At 56.4% G+C, this 16,403-nt stretch overlaps 1 protein-coding gene across 1 annotated transcript in view; it reads left to right on the plus strand.

Annotated features, from left to right (window-relative positions):
* NEK6 (NIMA related kinase 6) overlaps positions 1–16,403 on the plus strand; it is an 86,284-nt gene that overhangs the window by 46,365 nt on the left and 23,516 nt on the right. Inside the window, exons 3-7 of the mRNA XM_027556235.1 lie at positions 6,169–6,309; positions 7,701–7,763; positions 11,086–11,196; positions 15,063–15,171; positions 16,186–16,293. Coding sequence (XP_027412036.1) covers positions 6,169–6,309; positions 7,701–7,763; positions 11,086–11,196; positions 15,063–15,171; positions 16,186–16,293 — 532 coding nt within the window. The remainder of the gene's footprint in view (positions 1–6,168; positions 6,310–7,700; positions 7,764–11,085; positions 11,197–15,062; positions 15,172–16,185; positions 16,294–16,403) is intronic.

Here is a 16,403-nt window from a genome sequence, read left to right on the forward strand (position 1 = left end):
AGTTTGGGGTATGACAGGGAGAGGCCATGTTCAGGAAGAAGAAAGAACCCAAGCTGAAGGTGCAGGATCAATCGGGTTAGATAAGCATTTAAATACCTGTGCTTAGGTAAAGTAGCACAGCAGATGCTTATGAAAGGTCTGGAATCCACGCTGTCATTTGGCACTGTACCTGCAGCAAACAGGAAGCCTGTTATGGATTTAAATTGACAAGGGGTTGGGGTTTTTTTAATTTTTTTTTATTTTTTAAGGGGTTGGGGTTTTAGGTCCCTGGTAGCTGGTCATGAGTCAGGTGAAAATAGGAGGTCACATGATGCTTTGACCTTAAATGGGCTGGACACGAGGAGGGAAGATTCCAGAGACTTCCAGCAGTAACTGAAGGGATGAGGGGGAGAAGGAGGTCGAGGACGTGGCCAGCCTGCTGGCGTGGGAGCTGATGCTTTTCATGGTTTGTTTCCCTTCAAGTCTTTGCTTGTTAGTTGTTGGAGCCGGTTCCAAATTCTCTCATCCGTGTGTTTAAGCTCAGCCTTCCCGGAGTTTGGTTTGTGAGGCTCGTCCTGGGGCGCCGCCACAGCCGAGATGATGTTAGGTTTTGTCATCAGGCGTCTAGATGTTCAGGCTTCTTGCTCACCGTTCCCATGAGCCGATGGCACAGAGCTGAGTGTAGACAGACTTCCAAGTTGAGACAGTCTTGGTGGTGCTTGTACCTACATTGCAATGCCTGGCACTTACCTCATTCCATCCTCCTACCAAGCCAGAGGAGGAGATCTTATTTAAAACTCCTCTCTGCAGGGGAGGAAATCGAGATGTGTGGTAAGTTGTCCGTCTTGCTACCGAAGGGAAAGCCAGCAGTGACTCCAAGTCTGGTGGCCACACAGAGCCCTTCTCGCCACTCGGGCTGCAGGAGGGGAGGCTGGCTTCAGGTACGAAATTAGCCAGACCATGAAGAGCTGAGTGGGTCTGGCCTCATAAAGAGTCTGACAATATGGACTCTCTGTAAATCGCGCCCTTCTTTTGTGCCAGGCAGATTTAAAACACATCGCTGTATACACATACACTGAATCCATTAGAAGTTCCCGGCACACAATGTCAGATGTCTTTAAAGGTGAAGTTCGTTTACAGGAAATGTCATTCTGATGAAGTGTGCTTTTTAAAATCGTAGAAGCGGTTGCCTTAAAATTAATGATGCATTGCAAATATCAGGGAAAAAAGACCCATCCAGTGTAAAGATGATTAAAATTCAGGTCAGAAGTCTGACTTAGTCAGGCTAAATTTTTTAATGAGATTTCAGAAAATTAATTGGGCGGATGCATTTTTATTCTTTTAATATGTGATTTTATGCTCCTGTTTTTTTTTAAAGGATTTGTCGATGGCTGAGGCTTACCGTGGTTCAAACATTTTAAACTCAAATTAACACAGGGTGAAGGGTGTTTGTGGCCTAATTTGATCTGACTTGGGAAAGAGAGCTAGGTTTTACCAAGCTTTCTGGGGTGGCGGTATCCTGGAGTGGCCCAAGACACCAGGTCCCCCTGCTGTTTGTCTGATGTTGTCCTCCCATCTCTTGGGAGACTGCGGTCCGGGCTAGAAGTGACTCAGGACCTTGGCCATGTCCTTGACTCGTGACCCCACCAGATTCCTCCTGCTGCCCAAGGAGTTGTTCCCAGGGGTTCCTCCTCTCTGAGATCATTAGTGCCCCCTCTCAGGCCCACTGCCACCTCCCTGTCCCTCCACCCCATCTCTTCTACCTTTGGGGGAGAACTAAGGGGCTCCCACCATGGGGAAGGGGGATGAATAGTCAGAAATGGCCTCTGGTGCCCACAGCACAGCCTAGAAAGGGGGGCAAGCCTGTCATCTAGTTCTTTGTCCTTGGCAAACAGCTCTGAGTGACTGATGGAAGGACAGTCAAGTCAGAGGCTGCAGGTACATCCATCTCACCCCTTTACTGTAGCCAGAGGATGTCGGGTAAATGACCTCTCTGAGCCTCAGTTTCCTCATATGTGAAATGGGGCTATGAAGACCTATTTAAGTGAGATGGTGTACTTTAAACACCCAGCACCATGGGTGCTAAGGAAACAGGATGTCATTGATCTTAGTCTTGCATTTTAAAATACATTTTACTTTTTATAGCAAGAGAATCCGGAGCTAGGAATATGCTTAGCGCAGACCCTCAGTGGAATGGGAATGCAAGTGGTATTGATAACGCCAGCTGACAGTTCCCTGTTTATTCCCTGGGCCAGGCTCCCACCTGGCTGGGCACTGTGCACACCCTGCCTTTGTTTCTCCCCAGCCCCTGGGAAGTCTGCATTCCTCCAGACATTCTGCAGTGCCAAACCAACAGTAATAATAGCAACAAACATGATAATAACACCAAATATGCAGCATTTCCTTAGTATCGGGCCCTCTTCTAAGTGTTCACTCATTAATTATTTAACCCCCAACAGCCCTCCGGAGGGTTGTTGGACAACCCTCATCTCACTTAAATAAGTCTTGATAGCCCCATTTCACAGATGAAGAAACTGAGGCTCAGAGAGGTCATTTACCTGACATCCTCTGGCTACAGCAAAGGGGTGAGGTGGACATACCTGCAGCCTCTGAGTTGACTGTCCTTCCATCAGTCACCCAGGGCTGTTTGCCAAGGACAAAGAACTAGATGACGGTTGGACAGATGATGGTTGTCCAACAGATCCCAGCTGGACAGATGAGGAAACTGAGGCCCAGAGGGCTTGCTAGGAAGTAGCAGAGCCAGGACTTGAACCCAGGCCTCCAGGCCCCAGTGTCAGCATTTCGGCGGACTGGGCCAGAGTGGCAGTCACCTCTCTGCTACCCTGGGCCCTGGGGTTGTGTGTATTTTCCCTAGGAGGCAGAGTGGGGTCCCCGATGTAATGGGACAGTATTAGATCAGCCATTTTCAGAAAGGCCGTCAGGAGGGGTGACTGTCGGCCCCGCCGTCGTGTGGGCTGTTTGGGGCCAGCCCTGTCTTTGCCCAGCAGCTTAGAGCTCCCAGACCCTCTTCTCCTGGAGGTCCTGGGGCTGGGTTTCTAACATCCCCATCATGGCCCACCTCTCTCCCCTGCAGGAACTTGCCGGGGGCCCACCCAGGAGGTAGGTGGCAGCAGGAAGAGGCCTGGCCTTTGGGGGCAAGAACTCAGTTCAGCTGTTCCTTTTCTGCTCTGAGTCCCTGAGTTAAATTGGGGTCAGGACTCTGCTGACTCAGGCAGCTGCACCCCCAGAAGCCCTGCGTCCCGTAGTGACCCCTGCCTGAGCAGGGGTCCCCTCAGGGACAAGGCCCTGTCCTGACCCCAGTGGGGGTGGCAGCAGCCCCCAAGCCCCCTCATGCTGCACTGCCCCCTGGGTAACCTGCCCCCTCCTGGAGCCTTCCTCTAATTAGGTTGGATGGGTTGTGATAGGAAATGCAAATCTGGGTCATCGCATATTCAGAAGTGCAGGGCCGTCAGCCAGGCTGGCTGGGAGGTCCCTATCCTTCGGGAGCTTCCAGCCGTGGAGCTGGACCACATGGCCTCTGGGGAACGTCCTTAAGGTGGGTAGAAAGTGCCAGGGACTCTGGCCACTCATCACTCTGCGTTGGTAGAAGTAGGACCCTTAGAGAGCACGCCCTCCAGACCCTCACTGTCCCTAGGGAAACAGGTGGGGCAGAGAGACCCTGCCCCATGTCGCCGGGCAGCGTGCCTGGCTTTCCGTCATCTGGGAGTTCAAGTCCCAGCTCCCATTGCCTGGCTGTGCCTCAGTGTCCTTAATCATAAAGTGGGACCGATAAGCCTTGTTTTACAAGCTGTTAGGGGACTTCAGTCGTTAAACCTGTCTCATCACCTAGGACACCAGCAGATGCATGGTCGGTGCCGAACACACGAGATGGCGTGGCGCTATTGTCCTGACCACGTGTGGTTCCTCCAGGGGCCCAGAGCGTTGCCTTCTGGGGGGCGTGGTTTCAGCTGTGCCCACAGAAGTGACAGTGGCTGGGTCACAGAGTCCCTCCTGCTCCCGGCTGTTTTGAGCGCATTTCGTTGTGTCCTTTGACACACATGCCCAGGCACCTGCTTGGCAGGTCAGAGCCCCAGTTCAGGGGGCACAGAGGGGACTAAGGTGGAGGCCCATGGTGGGGGCACAGGTGGGGCTCAGGAGGCTGAAGCTGGGAGGCCTGACTAGTCACAGGGTCTTGACAGGAAAGCAGAGTTGGGTGGTAACATGTACAGGGTGAAGGGAGTATCCTGTCCTGGTTCAAATCCCCGGTGTTACTCGCGGTAGGGTCTGGAGCCTCCCCTCTGAGCCTGTTTCCTGAATGGAGTCGCAGTGACGTCTGCTCACAGGGTCCCGGGAAGCTACACGCACAGTGCCTGGCACATAGTACATGCTTAGTAAACGCATGCTGCTCCTCTTAGGTGGACACTGGGTGTGCAGGTAGGTCCATTGCTGAGACTAAAGAACTTACCTGGCAGAGTCTAGCAGGTGGTGGGCGAGAGCACCATCTTCCTCCTCCACCAGCCTACCCCCCTGCTCAGGTCCCCAGGCAGAATGTCTTAAAATCTCCCATCAGGGGAGGTAATTATGCCTGGAGACTTGAGTCAGGGTGGGCCCAGCGATTGCAAGCTGCAAAGCTGAGTTCCATCTCTCAGTCCTGGCAACAAGATGCCCGTTAGGGTTTCCTTGGTGCAGAGCTGGGCCATGGCAGGTGCAGAGGTGGGGAGTAGCCGCTCAGGCTCCAACCCCAACCTCCTCATTCCTGCCCCGCCCAAGCCTGTCCGTAACATGGCTGCAACCGCTAAGCACTTACTGTGTGCATGGCTTAGCAATCTTGCCGAATTCTTGTAGCCACCCTACTTCTTTTACCCTACGGACAGGAAACCGAGGCTCAGGGTGGCTTGTGTAACCACCAAGGTCACCAACCAGTGACCCAGGCTGATGGGCTCCACAGCCAGTCACACGGGGGTTCCCAGGGCTCCTCCAGGAATGACTGGTCTGCTCTTGGCATTCCTGGTGGGGAGAGTTCCAGAACACAGCACAGGGGAACTCCTGACCTTCGGCCTCTCAGAGGCTCTGGCCAAACTCTGGAGGAGGCATTTCCACTTCTGAAAATACAGCGGCTTGCCCTGCTGTGGGTGGGGGGTGGACCCTCAGGCTTTCTTGCCCCACCCCTGTTCCCCTGAAGGAACTCTGCACACCTTTCTGCACACCTACTGTGTGCAACTCATCCAGCAGCAACAGAGACCCCATCTTCATGTCACCACCCAGTGGGGAGGGTCCTCAGTGGGGGTGATCCTCCACCTGAGAGTGGGGGTGTAGCAGGAGGGAGGGCCCACCCTGCCAGGCTGTCGTGGGGCCTCCTCTGCCCTTCCCCCCGCCCGCTTCCAGGGCCCAGCAGTGGCTCCCCCTCCTCTCCTCTTCCTGAGACCACCTTTGCAGGTGTGTTTTGGGCAGAGGGCGGACCTGGCCACTGTGCCTCACCTGTTTGGCTCCATCCTGGGCAGGTCCTGCAGCTTAATCATTGCCTTCAGCACTGACCCCTGGAGGGTCATCACGGTGCCCAGATTCTTCATGTTGCCATAAAGGGGACAGTTTATCCAAAGAATGGGCTCCGAGTGTCAGGCTGCGGGTTTAACCTGCGTGTTCCCATCTCTGTGGTGGGAAAGCTACCCCGGGAGGGGAGGTTGCTGCTTCGTGGGGTGACTTGAAGGGTAAGGGTTGGGGGTGTGTCCTGGAGCCCTGGGGCCGACAGGACCCCGCAGAACCTCCCTCCCCTTGGCGGTGTGGCTTTACTAGTTGCTGCCTTAGATGTTTATTGCACCTGCTCTGCTGGCCGGCTCCAGCAGGGACAGAAAGCATTCAGGAGTGACCAAGGCAGATGAGGCCCTGGTCCTCGAGAGTGGAGACAGAAACGAACAAAGAACAAGTGATCCGATACTGAGGGATGGAGACAAGTGTGTGAAGGAGCCCAGATCTGCAGAGGGGCATCGTCGGGATCAAAGGGAGCTGGTGTGGAGAGCGCCAAGGGGCGAAGGGCGCTTTGATAGTAAGGGGGCGATCAGGGTCCCTCCCCCCTGAAAGGCTGTTGCCAGGGCTGGGGAAGGGGTAGCACCCACCCCCAAACCCCGCCCCAGGTCTCAGCTGTCCACTCTGCCTGGCTGGTCACTGATGCCCTCTGTCCTTCCCCTCCAGAGGCACCCCAACGCCCTGTCTTTTCGCTGCTCACTGGCCGACTTCCAGATTGAGAAGAAGATTGGCCGAGGGCAGTTCAGCGAGGTGTACAAGGCCACCTGCTTGCTGGACAGGAAGACAGTGGCTCTGAAGAAGGTGCAGGTGAGCCAACAGCGCCGTGGGGTCAGAACCACACGGCAGGAGCCGGCTGGTGTCTGAACACTGTGGCCCTGGGCTAGTCCTGCCTCTCCCCTGCAAAAAACCCGGGAAACTGGCACTCTCCTCACTCATGGGGCTGTGGGAGAATCAGGCGGCCTTGTCTTTGCGAAAACTCTCTGTGAACCATAAAGGAAAACAAGGATGAGCACATGCTGAGTGCCTGCTGTATACTGCGTTATGCTGGAGCTCACAGAATCTTGACAGCAGCTCTGTGGATTGGGGATTTATCACCCCATTTTTCGGAGGAGGAAAACTGCAGACACGTGAATAACTTACCAGGGCTGGTGGGGGAAGCTAAGTGGGAGCTGAGGCTCAGATCTGCAGCCAACTGACCCTCTCTGGTAGCTCTGGGCTACTGCCCGACCTCTGAGTCCCTTCTAATCGAAGGAGTGGGGTCAGGCAGATGCGTTCTATGCAGCAAAGCCCAAGGAGGAAGCTGCTCGTGAGAGCCTTTGGGCCCCTCTGAATGGCTCTTTTCTGCAGGAAATGGCCTTGAGTCCTCCAGCAGGGCTTCCACAGCCCCTCGACTTGCTCATTTACCTTAAAGAATGAGATTAACTGGCTGGGCAGAGGACGCTCAGGAGAGGGAAGGCAGTTCAGACACAGTGACGAGGTGGAGAGATGGGCGAGGAAGCCCCGCCTGAAGCCGGACAGTGTGATTCTGTCCTTGTGGATCTGGGTGCTGCACACGTGGCCTGGGATGGTCGGAGGGGACACAGGCTCCTCGGTTCAGAAAAGGCCCGTGTTCTGCGCTTTGTCTGCCAGGGATGGGCTCACATGGGTTCTCTCTGTGTTGGTTTTTAGTGCTGGGATGGGTTCTGCGGGCGGGCGGCTGTAGTGTCGCCTTCCGGTTTGTTCCTATAAGTTAGGATGTGCTGGGAGGACCCACATGGAGTGAACACGGCCTGGGGGGCATCAGGGGGTGCATGCTATACCCCTTCTTCAAACTTGGTCCACATGACTGCCCAGTGAGGTCAGGCTGTTGGCCCCATTTATAGACGCGAAGACTCAGGCTCCAAGGGTGTTTCCTGTCCTACCCCTTACTGGTGCATGAACTTAGCAAGTCACAGGACTTCTCTGGACCTCAGTCTCCTCCTCTGTAAGTTGGCCAGCATTAACCCCCACCTCATAGGAGCTGCTGAGATGATTGAGTGGGAATTGGTCAGCACAGTGCCTGGCATGTGATGGGCACCCAGTTATCTGAACCATTGTTCTTACAGGGTTCCCGCTGCAAGGAGGCGTGAGAACCCAGACTGGGGTCCCGGGCCTTGTGCTCCCTCTGGGGCTCTGGGTGCTTGTTTTAACCACTCTTTCTCTGTCTTCTCTCACTCAAGATATTTGAGATGATGGACGCCAAGGCCAGGCAGGACTGTGTCAAGGAGATTGGCCTCCTGAAGGTGAGTGCCCTGGGCCGAGCAGGAGCCCCACGCTTCCTTAGGCCAGGCTGGGCCATGTCGTGACCATCACAGCCCCTTAGCCCTTTAAATTCAGAAACGACGTTCTTTGGAGGAGGGCAGCGGCTGGTTTGTCCTCCTGTGGCTGAGTGGGGACCCGCCTCGCCTCTGCCCAGTCCTCGCGGCGCCCCCAGACTGGCTGTCCTTGACCCTTGCGGATCTGGATGTGGCGGCCGTGGACCAGGCTGTTGGGGAAGGAGCGGAGGTGGGTGTTGGGTCCGACTGCGGTTTGTCTGTCTCTGTCTCCCTGTCGGTCTCATCCCATCTTTGCGCTCAGCCTCGTGCCCTTGTATTTATGCGGTGGCACGCACGTCTGAATATTCAGCCAGGTGCGTTCTCTTCTTCTCTCCCGTTCTCGTGCTCCCTCCAGGAGATGCTCTGTGCCAGGGAGACAGAGCCGAGCCAGTCTGGGGCACTGGGCAGAATTAACAGCCGAGCACGGGGCCCCGGGTTCTGGGAGCTAGAGGAGCTCGGGGCCCCTGAGGTGTCCACCTGTTGGACTCTAGCCAGGCCTCCAACAGGGAGGAGGCAGGATGCACAACTGGGGATGGGTCCCCCGGGAGTAGCTGATGTGCCTGCCCCTCTGTGAGCAGAAGTCCTTGGTTCCACCGGAGCTGCACAGGGTTGTGGGAAGGACAGACCTGCAGGGCCCGTCCAGGGCGAGGGGTGGTGGTGGTGGATGGTGTCTATGGTCATCCTTTCCCCCTTCCTGCTGGATTCCCCTCTGGTCTCCTGAGAGTCAGAGATGACAGAACTTTCTGGACTAGACCTATTTCCCTGGTCTAGGGGTGGCTCTCCCTGGGCTCTGCCCTCCTCCCCTGAATCTCAGGTTCAGGATTCCACCTGAGAATTAGGAAGTGATGGAGGAGAAAAAAAGGGATGGGCTTTGGAGGCCCGGGATCCTGGATTCAAATGCTGATGTCTTCGTTTACAAGCTGTGCGGCCTTAAGCGTATGACTTAACCTCCCTGAGCCTCAGTTTGCCCATCAGCCCAATGGTGAGAATGCCGGCCTTACAGGATATGGGCAGATAGAGAGAATTAAATAAAATAGTATCGGGGGAGTTCCCTGCTGGCCTAGTGGTTAGGATTCCAGGATTTCATTTCCATGGCCTGGATTCAGTCTCTGGTTAAGGAACTGAGATCCTGCAAGCAGCGTGGCATGGCCAAAAAATAAATCAATGAAAAATTTTTAAAAATAAAGTAGTGTCTGAAGAGGGCCTGGCACAGGAGAGCACACAGTCAGCACTGACTTGGTGTCCTCTGTCCCCACATAGAGAGAGAGCTTGCTTGGCAGCTTCCTGTAAAGTGGGCTACTGGTACAGTCAACCATGGCACCCTCCCCCGCCACCCCACTGCCCAGGGATTCCCAGGCAGGAGGGAGAACAGACAGGCGGCAGATGGTGACCTTCAGGTGATGCTGGCAGACCCAAGGGCGCCGGGGAAATCGTGCAGGGCCCAGGGCCTGGTCTCAGAATCTGGAAGGCTGAGACAAGCCTGCTGCAGGAGCCCTGACAGCATGGATGGGCGTGCAGATCATGGTGGACTTGAATGCCACATTCAGGATGTGAGACTTGAACGTGGGGACAAGAAGGGGGCTCAGCAGTGGCTGAGCGCGAGGTGTCGTGGCCATATGGGAGTTGTGGATGCTCGCAGGGGTGGCCCTTGGCTGTGATGGGTCCCAAGGGGGAGGCTAGAGGCTTGTAGGGAGGTATCCTTAACTCCAGCCATCACAGGTCCTAAAATACTCTTCAGATAACATTTTGAAAGTTTTACTAAATGATTAACTTTGGACCCAGTTGTGATCCCTGAAACTGATTCCCCAGCCCTGGGGAGTGGCTGTCTGGATCACACACCCCTGTCGCCCTACTCGTGGCCAGGAACACATGTGTGCTGCTCACATGAGTAAGGGATTGTACACGTGTGCACACCAAGCCAGCCTGTTTGGTTCTTGGGCTCAGAACTGAGTGACCACAGCCTCTTCGGTGAGGCTGCCCCAGGTGGCATGACCTGGGCCTGCCTGGTGTGGGGTCTCTGACCCTCCCCCAGGCTGCATTGCCACTGAGCGTGGTCAGCTGCGGGCTTCGCAGGCAGATACGTCCCTTGCTCACTAGCTCTGGGGCCGTGGGTAAGCTGCTGACCACTTGGGGCCTTGGTTTTCTCATCTGTCTAAGGGGTTGATGACGAGAATGCTGTCTTCAGAGGTGTTGTCATGGAATTAGTGAGAAGATGCATTGGAAGGACTCAGTGTAGCATCTGGTCAGAGGCAGCCCCCGTTGCCATGGTTATAACCTCTGCCACCAGGCCAGCCCCTTTGCAGAACGTGACCCACCTCTCCAGCCTGCCTGTGGGAAGTCAACAGGAGGTGCCAGGGCACGGGATGTTTCCTACAATACAGAAAGAAGCGCGGTCCTCAGAGGGGCCACTGCGCGGCATCGTTCATGCTGTTCGCGCCAGGACCAGTGAGAGGCTGCCAGGCGGGGCAGGACAGTGACGCACAGCATAGATACGTGCCCCTCACGCCGCACCTTCTGGGCCTTTGGGAAAATGTGCTTTCAAGTGGCCTCTGGGTGGGACCCCCGCTGGACCGGCTGACCTTACTGTGGCGGAATATTTGAGTCCCTCTGCCTTCCCTAGATCCTGGAGTCATTTCAGTATAGTTTCAGTTATAAGGAATGCCAGGGTCTCCTGTCAGCCAAGCAGGGGCTGACTTCCGGCCAGTGGGCGTGCGGTCCTGTCCAGCAATCACACAGGCCACGGTGATCAGGCCAGAATCAGGGCTTCATTACTGAGCACCGTGCTCAGGGCAGCTCTCACACCAGGAATGATGTTTTCTCAAGATTTCACAAAGGGTGGGTCAGAAACTGAGAAAGTGGGAAGGAAGAAGGAAGGAGGTGGACACTTCCAAGTATTCCAGGACCACTGAGTACAGAGGTGGAGTGGTGGGGGTCTGGCCCTACCCTGGAGGGGCCTGGGTGGATGTGATGATGAAGAGGAGGGAGAAAAGGGTCATTTCCACAGTGTCTGTTGAGTCTTAGCTGCGAGTGGTCACCATGTAGATATTTCAGGGGTATCAGCCTGTGTAATTTTCACAGCTTCTCTGCAAAAGATTATGCCCATTTTACAGAGGGGACACTGAGGCTCAGGGATGCAAAATGGCTTTCCCCGTGTCACCCAGGTCTGCAGGCCATTCCCCCCAGATACTCGCCTCTCCAACTGTATCATCTCTCACTGGCTCCATCTCCCTCTTTTTCTCTGTTTGGGCAGCAACTGAACCATCCAAACATCATCAAGTATTTGGATTCATTCATCGAGGACAATGAACTGAACATTGTGCTGGAGCTGGCGGACGCGGGCGACCTATCACAGATGATCAAGGTGAGGGTGCCTGGCGGGAGAGCTGGGTCTCGGGGTGCTGCCCAGGTCAGGTGCCCCCCCACCTCAGCCCAGATCCCCCAGTGCTCTGGTCTCAGGTAGAGGCAGCTGCTCAAGGACACTCGCCCCCCGTCCCCCCTTGCTGATGCCCAGAGGCCTCAGTTATGGTCCCATCCACACTTGCTGGGAGAGGGTCAGCCACGGGCAGAAAAGACCCATCTGGGGTCCCTCACCACCCCAGCCCACCCATGGGCTCATGGCCACTTTTGCCTCGCAGAAGGGATGGGGCATAACCCCCTGTAGGTCAGACCCCAGGTCTCAGAATCTGGGAAAGTGTCTTCTGCCTCATTTTATAGACGGGAAAACTAAGCCCAGAGAGGTTGGAAGAGTTACCTGAGGATCCCCAGCAGCATGGGCACAGACCCGTGCCAGTGACCCAGGTCTCTGCTTCCAGTGGCCCTCCGGTGGCATCATCCCCAGGGGACCTTCCTGAGCCCCTTAGCCCTTGCGAGACATCTTCCTTCCCATATAATGGCCGAGGTCAGGGATCTCAGAGATTTTGAGCAACCTGCCAAGTCCCACAGGCAGCCCCCAGACTGCCCGTTCACCTCCCCCCTGCCCCGCCTTGAGCCCAGAACTGGGTCCGCCTGAGCCTGGACACGGGGACCTTCACAGCTCCACTGATGGGGCACCCACTGCAGGCCACAGCCGTGCTGCGTGTATGCCTCACTCACTGAGTCCACACTACCCTTAAATAGTGAGGCTCAGAGAGGTTTTGTCACCTGCGTGCGGTAGCACAGTCTCTAAGTGGGATCCCTGGGCCAGCGCGCTCAGCTCCACTCACCCCGCCTCCTTCAAGGTCGTCGCTCCCCGGCTGGCTGGACCCTCATCCACAGACCGTGTTGGTGGGCCTGCATCGCTCCTCCCCCGAGCCCAGTCTGTCCCTAAGCCGGGCTGGGCCATGCCCGAGCCCCCACCCTGCTCTGTCTTTCCCACCAGGCACTGGGGATTGAATGATTGCTCGGTGCCTGCTCTTCTGAAATTTGGCTCCTAGGAATAGGGGCATCTCTGGGAAGCAGCATTACTTGAGCTGTTATCACCTGCTTTTATACTTTCATTGACATATTAATGGGTTTGCAGGGATGTTAATCTCCACGCAGATCCCTGGTGGAAACAGATGTGCTGTATCACATCTCACTTCTTCCCCACTCCCCCCACTCTTTTTCTCCTTCCTGTGTCATTCTTTCCCTGAACACCATGCATCCAGACCTGCTCTGTGCCCACCCCCATGCTGCTGGCCTAGGCGCGGCCCTCAGGGAGCTCGCCTTCTGATGGGAGAGCAGAGCTGTGAACGAGCAGTCACGAGCAGCAGTGAACAAGCCAAGTTCAGGGTCTGTGGGAGCCAGGGAAGGCTTCCTGGAGGAAGTGACACGTTAGCAGGGAAGGCTTCCTGGAGGAGGTGGCACGTTAGCAGATACCTGAGGGGAGACCTGCAGCCTAGAGGCAGAGCAGCTTGTGCCAGAGCCCAGAGGGATGGAAGCCCAGGGTCCACAAAGCACTTTTGTCTGGTCAGGGTGCTGCACCCTGTCAGCCCCTGTGGCCCTCAGAGCCCCTCACAGCCTCTCAGCTCATGGAGGGGGCTGGAGTCAGACAGTGGGGAGTTGGGGGTGCTGGGGAAATTATAGATCCCTCCCCTTCCTGAACCTCAGTTTCCACCGCTGTTGTGGGGGCCTCATCGGGGAGGGCTGCGTGGGAGCTGCAGGGCCTGGATGCAAGCTCCTTCCAGCCAGAAGAGACAGGAGGGAGGCATGGTGGCATCCAGCATCCTTTGTACCTGGCCTGGGGTGGTGCCTCCCCTCACCCCGGCTTCCCCTGGGCCAACCCTGACTCAGGGTTCAAGTCGGTTATTCACACCCTTGGTTTCTGGGGCGGTGGCCCAGCTTCCAGGTGCTTCAGGCCCTTCTGTCTCAGGAGCCCTCCTCCTCACATGGCCTGGCACCTCCCTCCCTCTGTCAAGGGCCCCTCACCCTCCCCTTCCCCTGCTGAGTTTGTGGCCCTGCAGGCAGAGCAGCTCAGACAGGCAAGGCAGGGCAGTAGGAAGACCCTGGGCCCAGGGTCAGACACACCTGCGGGATGACCTGAGCAGCTCCCTGTACCTCAGTTTCCCATCTGTAATGGACCCAGCATAGTGCTCAGGGCCTGGGAGCAGCTGTTTCTCTGGCCTTTCCTTCTCTCTAGCTGCCTCTGGCTTTTGGAGGGAACAGGGGCCTAGGCAGGGCTCAGCCTGGGGCCACACTGAGTCCTGGCCTGACAGGGAGGCGGCTGGCCAGCAGACCCTCTGTCCCAAAGGCCCCCAGCCTCCAGACCCAAGCAGCACCGCCAAGGGCCACGTGCCGGCGTTATTTACGATGGATGGTGAAGCCGGAGCTGCTGCCACCCCAGAACCCACCAGAGACTCCGCGCCTTCCCGCTAAATGTCACCCGTACCAATAGGACGTGACATTTAGAAAATCACCACGCACAGCCGCGCACGTCCCCATTTAAATGCTATAATGAGGATTAGCTAACATTAGGGTACAAATTACACCGCAGTGCGGCCCACTGTGGAGGCCTGAGGTGGTCCTGGGGGAGCTCTGTGCCGGGAGCCAGGGGCAGCTGACTCATGAGGTCCCCTCCCAGAATGGAGCCTTAGAAGAGCCTCATGGGGCTTTAGAGCCAGTCCAGGGGCTTCCCACTATGACTGTCCCAAGGTTGGAGGTGTCCACGTCCGGTTCCAGCTCTGCCGCCCCTGCTGGATGACCCTGGGCAAGTTCCTGAACCTCTCTGACCTTGGGCCTTCATCAGGTGGTTACTGGTACCATTAGAAGTGGGTAAAGAGCTTGGGCTTCCCAGGTTGAGCTGTTGTAACTCTGCCCCTTACTGCTCCCGTGCGGCCCTCAGTTTCCCCATCTGTGAGATGGGTGCAGCCATCACTGTGGGGCTCAGCACAGAGGCTGCACATGGCAGGTGCTTAGCAGAGGTTAGCTCGGGTCCCACCTCCTGCCTCAGGCTGCGAGTGTCCTGGGTCTTCCCTGTGCCGGTCTGGCTGCCAAGTCTTCACCTCTGGCTGCTTTGGGAAAAGATGGTTGCTCTAAGTGAACAGAAACTAGGTTCCAAATGACGGGTGTGTGAATTATGTCCCCGACCCCTACGGGCCTGGCCCACAGGAGATCTCCCTGGAGGGATGCTGATCTGAACAGTGGACGAGGACATGTTCCTGGTTGATTGAGCTCTTTCAGGACCCTTGGTTACTTACAGATCACTCAGTGCAGCCTGGGTAGGTTTTGAGTTTTAGGCTTTTGTTTTTTGCTTTTTTTTTTCTGCAGTGTTAAGTATGATTTCCCAGGCAACAAAGTAGGTTGTGCCTGTTGAAACTGGAAGGTCCATTTGAGACTGTCAGGCCCGCTTCCTGGAGGTCCTTGCCATGCTTGTTCATGGTTACATGTGCTGGCTCCCAGGAAAGGAGCTGGGATTTAAGCACCAAGCAGGTCTTGGGTGCCCCCATCCTGGGCTGGGCCAGGCCCAGGGCAGAGAGCCCACCCCAGTCACTTCTGCAAGGAACTAATCCCTGTCGGGCAGTGTGGGAGGAGATGGACGTGTGTCCAGGAGACTCCAGGTAGAGGGTCATAGAGAGCAGCCTTCAAGATGTGGTCCCAGCATCCCTTCAGCGAAGCCATCAGAACATCCCCTGTGTCCAGGCCAGCCCCGCCTTCAGGGAGCCCCATGCTGGTGCTGGGGGTGGACACGTGACCCCTGGAGCCGGGACCCTACAGCGGCACTCCCAGGCTCGTCACCCAAGCCTGTCCGTGTGTCTGTCTACCCCTCCGCAGTACTTCAAGAAGCAGAAGCGGCTCATCCCGGAGAGGACCGTGTGGAAGTACTTCGTGCAGCTCTGCAGTGCCGTGGAGCACATGCACTCCCGCCGGGTCATGCACCGCGGTACGTGCCGGGGGCCGCGGGACACAGCCTTCCCCTCCGCTCCTCCCGGCTGCTCGGGACAGCCTGAGGAGGGCAACCGCCTTGTATCCCCAGCCGGTGGGTGGCCAGCATCTTGCCTGTCCTTACAGTGTCAGAGAATGGGAGCGGGAGGCCTCAGGCTTGACGGCACCCTGGACCTTGTGCCCCTGTCAGGGGCCTCCCCAAGGTGACAGCACCAAGTGCCATGTAGTCACAGGGACCTCAGGAACAGGGGCCATGCTCAACACATAATCTCCAATCCCCGAAACCAGCCCGGAGCCAGCAAGAGGGGGCTGCAGCGAGGGTAGGGTGGGTGCAGAGACTGGCAGGGAAGTCATGGCTAGTTCCGGTACTGCCGCCAGCTCTGCCTGGGAGGGCAGGGAAATCATCCCAGAAAAGGGAACTTTTCATCTGGGCTTTGAAGTCTTAGTAGGAGTTGGCTGGACAGAGGAGATGAGTGTTTCTGAGAGCTGACATCATCCTAAACTGTGAGCAAAGAGCCTGTTGAGTGCCCAGCAGAGTGCTGTGTGCTTTAGCTAGATGACTTTACTGATTCCTCCATTTGTTCATTTTGCCTGCATTTATCAGTGTCTGCTGTGTGTGAGGCACTGCCCTGGTGACTGGGGAACAGCACAGGTTACCTCCCTGAGCACCTCCTTCATCTGTTATACAGACCTGCATAGAGTACCCACTCTGCTGTAAAAGAAGAAACGAGAACAAAAATCCCTGCACTCCTAGACCTCACAGCAGCCCTGAGCTGTAGTGAAGTTAGACCCATCTTACAGATGAGGAAACTGAGGTTACATTTCTCAAAGTCCCACAGCTGGGCAGAGACAGGGCCAGGGTCTTGCCCTGAGAGAGCAGGACTGAGGACTAAACCCCCATCACCTGAAGGGCCCCACTCTCTGGCCACCCCCAGGCCTCCTCCTCCTTCCCCTTGCCACCAGGCAACCTCACTGCAGACCCCACACCAACCCCCGTCTCCTTCCCCTGCAGACATCAAGCCTGCCAACGTGTTCATCACGGCCACGGGCATCGTGAAGCTGGGCGACCTCGGCCTGGGCCGCTTCTTCAGCTCAGAGACCACCGCGGCCCACTCCCTAGGTAAGGACAGGCCGTTCACACCCCAGCAACCCCTAAGGTCCTGGATGATGTGGGGAGTGCGAACCCTGTCCCTGGGGTGCCTTTGGTTAGAACCTCCGATGTTCTGCTTC

The sequence above is a fragment of the Bos indicus x Bos taurus genome, chromosome 11 (assembly GCF_003369695.1).
Source record: "Bos indicus x Bos taurus breed Angus x Brahman F1 hybrid chromosome 11, Bos_hybrid_MaternalHap_v2.0, whole genome shotgun sequence".
In the NCBI taxonomy this organism is placed as follows: Eukaryota; Metazoa; Chordata; class Mammalia; order Artiodactyla; family Bovidae; genus Bos; species Bos indicus x Bos taurus.